Source organism: Chelon labrosus, assembly GCF_963514085.1.
Source record: "Chelon labrosus genome assembly, chromosome: 13".
Taxonomy (NCBI): domain Eukaryota; kingdom Metazoa; phylum Chordata; class Actinopteri; order Mugiliformes; family Mugilidae; genus Chelon; species Chelon labrosus.
Genome location: NC_140346.1, coordinates 2,098,193 through 2,106,427, shown reverse-complemented (window position 1 = coordinate 2,106,427; position 8,235 = coordinate 2,098,193). Strand labels below are relative to the sequence as shown.

The window sequence follows — 8,235 nt, the reverse complement described above, 5'->3', positions numbered from 1 at the left end:
TACAGCATTTTATCAGGGTAGGTTACACCACAGAAGACTATCTGGTGGATCATCACATTTGGCCATTGTAACTGACAACAGAGGGGTGCGCCGTATGTGTTTGTTACTGTATAGTTTTTCAGAGATGCTTTCTCAGAAGAATTGTGACGTTGAAAATACATCTATATTACATCAATCCTCTGGATTTCTAAAAAACACCCAATTCTAGACCAAAGATTTTTGTTGTTGATGTGACATGAGCAGTAACCACAACTTGCAGCAGACCTGGTCTGACTTGAAATCATCTAAAATATTTTTGGGTTCAGCCCTGCGATGGACTGGCGACCTGTCCAGGGTGTACCTCCGCCTCTCGCCCGATGACAGCTGGGATAGGCTCCCGCAGACCCCCACGACCCTTAACAGGAATAAGCGGGTAAAGAAGATGAAGATTTTTGGGTTCTCCAAGTTATCCTTGAGCTTTTGAATTTCACTGAATGCTGCCTACTTTAGTAAACTTAGTGTTTAAACACAGTATGTGCCCTGTGAACTGAACTGCACTTAAAGTATAATTTAACAGAATAATAAATTACATAAAATGCAACTCTGTTCAGGTCAGTGAGGAAAGAAAGTTGCAGAAAAAGTTCACAGACCATCTTTGACTGCTGAGTAGTTTGTGTAAAGAGAACTTAAATACTTTAAAAATGTAGTGCATACATTTTTACAGCTTTATGATGTCTTGCTACTTGCCCAAAAAACTCTTCACTGTCTCACTCACTGTCTCAAACATTAAAAGTCAGTTCCTTCTAAAACCCCAAAAGACTTTCCATAGATCTTTTTCACAGCAGACATTTTGACTTGTCACAGCAGGAAATTCCACTCTGAGGGAGTTTGACTGCTGGTCCCCTACCATGACTTATTAGGATACTCAATTTAACTGAGCCACCATTATTCCACTTTCTTGAATGTGAAATTCTAAATGTGTGCCATGAAAACGGTTGGTAGGACACAGTGATCAGTAGCAATACAAATTTAAGAGATGTACACTCTGGTTTGTTTTATTTCTTGTCGTTTTTGCTGCCTAAAAAACTAGAAAGTCTTAGAAAACTGTTGGTGCACTGGAAAAACCAAGCCATGTTGGGAAACATTTTCACTCAAATAAAATTGTAATTTCATTTCTGTTGTTTCAACAGAGCACATCTCGAAGTCAAAGACAGCGCACACAGTCTGCTACGTATTACTCGTCGAAAATATGTAATTATTATTTTTTTTTTTAAATGCTTCACTGTCCGTACTTCCATCTAATACTTTAAAATGTGGATAGTCATTAATTTATTAAATGAAATCATTAATATGAGAACTCTTGCACCAGGATTCGTCTCATTCATTGGGTCATTCAGTGGTTTGCACATTGATATACTGTATAGCCGTATGTGCAGTATTTGTGTGTTACAGGGTGGTCTGATATGAAGATGAGCCTTCCTCTGAGCTGCTCTGTAGTAATGGCTGTCTCTCTCCGTAGCTCGACGCCCTCTTCCTCCTCTGGTTACGTTTCCACTTCCTCCTTGCAACAACTGCCAGTACTGCAACAATTGTGGCGATCAGAGCCCCGAGAATCCCAGCTCCCAGGAGCCACTGCCAGATCTGTTCTGCCTGCTGGAGGTACGGCGTCAGGACCTCCTGGACAAACCTCTGGCCTGTGGTGCGACAGGCAGGAAAAGCCAGTGTTATCATGTGAAATGTTGGAGAAACTCTCATTTACATGTTTGCATTTAGGCACTTACCAGGGTCCAACAGGTAGGCGTACTCATATCCTAGGGCCTTGTTGGACAGGAAGTACTCTCCATTTCTATAGAGAGGGAGGAAGGGCACCATGTAGTAGCCATCATTGTGGCCAATGGGTGCATTGGCACGTGGGTAGCTGGTCCGTAGAGGCTGGTGGGTCCTGAGCCAGCGCTCAAAGATGCTAGAGAAAGATTAAACAAGGAAAATGTATAATATGAAACAAAGATGGGATATGAAAAAATGAGTGGAAAATTTGTATCCATTCTGATACCCATTCACCAGGATGGGTTAAAGCTGAACTTATTCTTATTTGCTCCTATTCTTACCTAGTATCAATCTCTGGAATTGAAAAATGATGCAAACACCTCAAAGGTGCGTCAATCCCCACAGACCACCATGTTAAAATGTCTTATAAAAATCAGCTTTGGTTTCTATAACTTATTTCACCGGAAACTTATAACAACTGAATTTTTCTACAGAGTCTTACATGTTTGTATAACTGGGGGCATGGCCACTTTGAGTGACAGATGGGTGTCTTCACTGTAGCTGTCTGCCCAGATGTCACACACTCTCCTTTAACTCTTGCTCCACCTCTTTTCCAGTTTTTGAATTACCAAGATTGTGACAGCTTGCACAAAACTGCTTGTCATGCCTCCTTTTGGTGGCAACATTGAGTGTTGATCCACACATTTTGTCTCCCATCTGCTGGATTTAAAAAGAAATCATTTTATATTTGGTCTTTTGTTCATTCATTCCCTCTTGTCATTACTGCCTCCTGTGTCTCACTTGTAGCAGAGGATAATAAGTAATTAAGAGATGAATAAGAGGTTGCCAACATTAGGTCACAATAATATATGCAGTTTGCCTTTATGTCATACTGTGTGTATGTGAGTGTGTTTTGTACCTGTCAATGAAAGCATGGTGCAGCAGGAATATGGGGTCGTTGGCTGAGCCCTGGACTGATGACATGGAGCCATTCATGAAGACATGCAGGGCATTGTGCATGGTGCTCTGGCCTGGAACCACCTCACCTGTTGTTGGACTGGCAAAACCTGCGGGACACAGGAAGAATCAATTCATGAGGTGGACACAAGATCAGTGTTCATTGTTTACTGAAGTGTAGAAAGGCGGATGGGAACACAACATGTGTCAGAAGGGAAAATAGAAAGAAATGTAGGTGTTTGTGTAAGAGAAGGATGTGTACAGCTTGCATGGAGATATTTGTGAAAGAGTTTGTAAGAATTAGAGGATACTAGAAAATGTCTAACAGCTCCTCTGTTCAACCAACCATTCAGCCATTGATTTAAAAAATAATTAGACCTTTGTTTGAAGAGGGACAACTGAGGAATCATCCTATTTCAAGTTTTGTCTATGTCTGTGTCTGTGAGATGGTCATGGAGCATACTACCACTAATGTGGACAAGAAGTCTTAAGAATTAATTTAAAATCAAAATGTTTGTTTTTATTAACCAAGAATATTTAATTTCGTATTCCCATGTGAAGAATATAAGCAGGTCTTTATAGCAAATGTAGCTTAGGCTGCCCTCCTGGAAAGGGAGGCATGAGGGAGGGGTATCAATTGCAGTCTGCAGTAACTCCTCCAGATGGCACTAAATCCCACACACTGGTCCTTTAAAATCAGTTTTGTGGGCGTATATCTTCTGTATTTCTTCCTGCTGATGTTTGTGTCACTGTTACATGCATGTCTGCATTTGAGCTTGCCATGTACACTCAGAGACATTCACTTGTAATTGCCTTTCTACCCTTGTGTGAATTAACAGATTAAGGTTTAGATTCAGTATGCATGAAAGAACAGTGAAATGTGAATGTCTTCAACCATTCCTACCCTCCAGGACGTTTCTGAAGCTCCTATTGGCGAATCGGTCCATGGGTCCTGTCTCGTACTCGGGGAGGCCCACGGTGAACTCCACGTCAGCCGTCGTGGGGAGTCGTGAAACGCGGTTTCTATCATGGTTGCCGGGGTTACGCAACAGTGGTCCCTCCCCGGTAGCATTACATAACGCCTCTCGGTTGTTGTACTCCTCTGGTTGGGTGCAGATCACCTGCACACACATACACAAACATACATGTCTTGAGCTAAAGCTTCAATATGGATTTTGTGAAATGATTCTCATACAGAAGTATTTACTCTATTAACTAAGAATCAGGGGTTGATAGTAGTCATATAATGTAAACTAACAATAGTCATAATGTTTCCAGTGAACAAGCTGATGTTGGTTACTTGTAGAGTAAGCATGAACTCAGTGAAGTCAAATGAAATGATGCCAAACCAACAGCAAATGCGACTGCTAGTTAAATCACAACAAACTAAGATTTTAGATGGATTTCTCTAAATATTGTCTCAGAACAATATTGCTTTATTTGATACATTTGCTACAATGGGGAGATGAATACTCTTTCACTCTGCTTTTTATGTTTTCTGTGTCTGACGAGGATGAAATGGAGTGCTTTAAACTGAATCTAAAATAGATTTGGATTAACAAATTTTAAACCTACAGAGCTGCAGTGTGAAATGGAAACAAAACAAGTCTTTGTTTTGCGAGGAAAGGAATTTTCAGTCTCTCAATAATGGATGAGAAAGATTTGCTTATAGAGCCACACGTGGTCAAGATTGTTTTTTTTTTGTTTGTTTTTTTTTTGCTTGCAGACTCACAGCCTGTCAGAGAGATAATAAATAGTTTTCACCTTCCACGAGGAGAAGACAGAAGCAGGGCTGATGAGGTTGGGATTGAAGGAGTTGCGTCCACCCATCAGAGCATCTGTGCACACCTCACATGACTGGGCATCCCTCCAGTCCCAGTAAGGGATGGTGAAGTTAAAATCTCCTGTCAGCTTCCTTATCTCGTTCTCCCAATGAAGCAGGTAGACTCTGTGCCAGGGCAGGAAAGCTGCTGATTCATGGGCAAAGTCAATGTCCCTCCAAACATTCCCTGGTCCTCCCAAGAAGGCGTCTCTGGACACGTAGTAGTGCATCCAGACAAACAGGTCATAGCTGTTGATGTCAGAGAACATGGGGTTCTCGCCATTTACACCCATCTCTGCTCTTGTTCCCGTGGAGATGACGTAATCACGGTTGATGGTGTTTTTAGCCAGGTTCAAGTAGGAGATGAACTTCTGTTGCTCAGCTGTCGACATGGTCAGGATGTTCCTGCGCACAGATTCTCTGTACTCTGCACAGTTTGAACCCCAGTAACCAAACCTGCACTCGCCACAGTTAAAACCTCCATAGTTTCCAGCACAACGACAGGTCCGGTTGAAGAAAGCCAAAGGCCAGCGCTCTCTGTCATCAATCCCACTGTGTGGGTACTGTGGCCCATGAGGCTCCTCTGAGACCAACACCTCTGTGCAGAAACCTCGGCCTGATAGGGCGCCGCAGGCCGAGCCGTCTCCATCCCACACTGGACAGCACTCTTTGGTCCGCAGAGCCTCTGAGTTGGCACATGGTCGAGGAAACTGGCATAAACAAGTCCCAATGAGCAGCAGCAGAGTCACAAATGCACAGAGGCTCCTCATGATGAAACGTCAAAGCTACTCAAGTCTTAACCACAATGGCAATGTAAACTCCTGTTGTAAAGATGGAGACTCTCAGATTTCACAGATGACAAGGTGAGAGGCAGCAGAAGCAGCAGAAAGTTACTTCTAGTTAGTAAAAGCAGATATAAACAGGATTCGGATAAATTTGATCAAGAGATGACTTCTCTAGTAAACTTAATGAACAAATGAAAAACTATACAATCTTTAGGTACCTGTATTTATCCACACGCAACCGGTTCCTTATTTTTGCAGGTTTTTGAAACTTGAAGCTAACCTACCCTCTAACCAGCTACCAGACCTCCTTCCACCCGCTCTCTCATACACCCAGCCAGCACTTTCCTGTTCTCTCCCTACTCATTGAGCCGTTTTAGGGGCTGTCCTCTGACAAAGTGTGTGATCTCATTGTGATCTCACGCAATCACAAAGACCCCCACACACACATACGCTCATTTGCAAGCATGTGCACTCACACACGGCATCACATGCTCAGGATAATATTCTTGATTCCTGTTTCTTTTTGTCTTAAGACCAGCTGACCTCTGCTCCACTATACCTCAGGCAGAAATGGGTATGTGTGTGTGTGTGCACTCCCCATCCCCTCCCCTCAGCAAAGTCTGCCCAGGAATTTATGCATGACCAAGTGTGTATATACTATTGAAAGTGAAAAGTAAAGCAAGAAAGAAAGAAAGAAGAAGGGGCGGACATGAGAAAGTGAAAAATTGATTTCATAATATATTAAATGGAAAGTTTGGAAAGTTATCGCCACTTTGTTAACTGCTGTCAGACAGCCCTTTTGAGATGAGGACCTGAAGCCATTACTGTTTGGTATTTTAACGTGTTAATTAAAATCCAAACCAAGCTATTAGAATAATGTCAAGCAATAACAAAAACAAACTAACAATTGAGGCAACGCTGGACCAGCAGCTCCTGTGTTCTGCCAGGTAAAATGACAGTTTGTGTCAATAGAGTCTGGTGGCTTTGAAGAGAGCATAGATCACAGCTTGCATATGCAAAATGACTGGTTTTTATTACGGCCACAGCTGGTTGAATATTCAATGATCAGTTTGTTCAGTGCCTCTGCTTTTTTGCCAGTAAATTGCAGTCAAGTCAGGATGCTGGCTCTCAATTAATGATGAAACTGTAGGAGATGAGAATGCATTCAAAATATACATGTCTGTAAGTCTACTTGCTAAGGATGGGCTGTATTTATCTGCATTGGAAAACTCTTATATATCAGTCTGGACAACATGTTTAACAAATTATATAGAGGAATTCCTGCTACTTAAAATGCCATCTAGGAGGACCTTTCAATTTGGTCAACTGTACTAAAATTATACTTAAATCAACTATATCAAAATATTGGAATCCCACTTAAAACACTCAGATTCTGTATGAGTTTTTCTCCACTGCAACAATGTAATGTAACTGTGCCTGTTACAGTAAACATAGTACTACTTTTAATGTAAACTAAAAGTTCACTTTTGCCTTATAATGAAGAGTTCTTAGGCTTAAAAGGGACAACCTGGAGCACGGCAGCATATGAGCAAAAGACTGACAGGGTTTAACATGCCTCTGCAGAGCAGCAATGTTTAAGACAATATTAATATTTCAACATGTCACAAGAAAAGTTACATTACAGCACCAGGGCTGTTTATGAATAACAAGCTCTTCGAGCAAATCGGTAACAGCCAGAAAGCCTTATTGTTTAAAATGTTATTAAGATTGTAGGAGGATTTAAAGAATCAACATCTTTTAGTCCATGATTGTCCATGTTTTTGTTTTTTTGTTTTTTTATAGTTTCATCACGTTAAACAAAGGATAGAAATTTGCTGTAGACAGCATATATTTACAGTAATATATGACCTTGCATGTTGTGCAAGCTGATTAATTGTTTTTATGCCATGTAAACAATGCAGGGAGTGTGAGTTATTCCACTGTGGCGATAGATGTGCATTATTGAGAATAAAAACAGCAATTAATGTTAGAATAAAATTAGAATAAAAATGGAACCTTTTACCGTGGAAGAAAAACATACACAAAATAAGTGTCCTCCTTTTTCACAAAGGACACTGAAGAGATGAGCACACACGAACTTACAAGACAATATATGTAGACAACTATTAATCAGGGTATACTGAGAAGAAATGTACAGTAATAATCACAAGGGTTGTCTTGGGTTCTCTAACTGGTGTCAGTATCACTCCGATACTGGCCAGCATCTGATATCAGAAAAAAAAAGAATAATCCAGTATGATCCATTTGCCTAAACTATTATGTGGATGCTTAACTAAACCTTGAGCGGCATCCTGTAAAGACAGACGTGTCATGAGGAGCACAGATGAGCAGCATGTGTTAAGTAGCTATGACATGAGTGTTCATGAAAAACTCACCACAAACTTGATTAAACACTTTCAGAAGCAACCTGGTTGCGATTAATAGTTAAGGGAAGAAGATGTTATTGGTTTCGTAGTATTGGCAGATATTAAAAGTTACAGTATGGGGCAGGAGTACTCAATGTACTCAAGTAGTGTAGTAGAAGCTGTATAAAACTGAAACAGTGTTATAGTGGACTGATCCACAGTTGGGGATTATTGAAGCAATTATTTTATTTTGTGTAATAATTACTGTGTATTAAGTGATGATTATGTGAAAAGTGCAACACGTTTCTAGTAAGATTCAAAACTATTTGGAGAAGCATGCAAGCACGCACGAGGCTGTATTAGGCTATGGTTGAAAAAATCTCGCATGACAATAAGTCTTTGAGAGTTTCCTTATCATATGCAGCTCATGGTGCATTGTGACCATCATCTGCTCAATGAAGAGTAAGTGGAAACGTACAAGGAAGAGGAGGAGAGAGATTCGACTCCATCCGCTTTCCCTCCTCGGGTTCCTAGTACAGTCGGGCTCGGGGCATGGAGT

At 41.0% G+C, this 8,235-nt stretch overlaps 1 protein-coding gene across 1 annotated transcript; it reads right to left on the bottom strand.

Annotated features, from left to right (window-relative positions):
* Nucleotides 1-1,254: 1,254 nt before the first annotated feature.
* Nucleotides 1,255-5,512, bottom strand: tyr (tyrosinase). Its single transcript, XM_084558233.1, has 5 exons — nt 4,468-5,512; nt 3,608-3,824; nt 2,666-2,813; nt 1,761-1,942; nt 1,255-1,673 (listed from the first exon to the last, which is right to left on the bottom strand). Exons 1-5 carry the CDS (start codon nt 5,293-5,295, stop codon nt 1,426-1,428), a joined length of 1,623 nt encoding a protein of 540 aa, XP_084414359.1. The 5' UTR covers nt 5,296-5,512; the 3' UTR covers nt 1,255-1,425.
* Between the last annotated feature and the right edge of the window lie 2,723 nt (nt 5,513-8,235).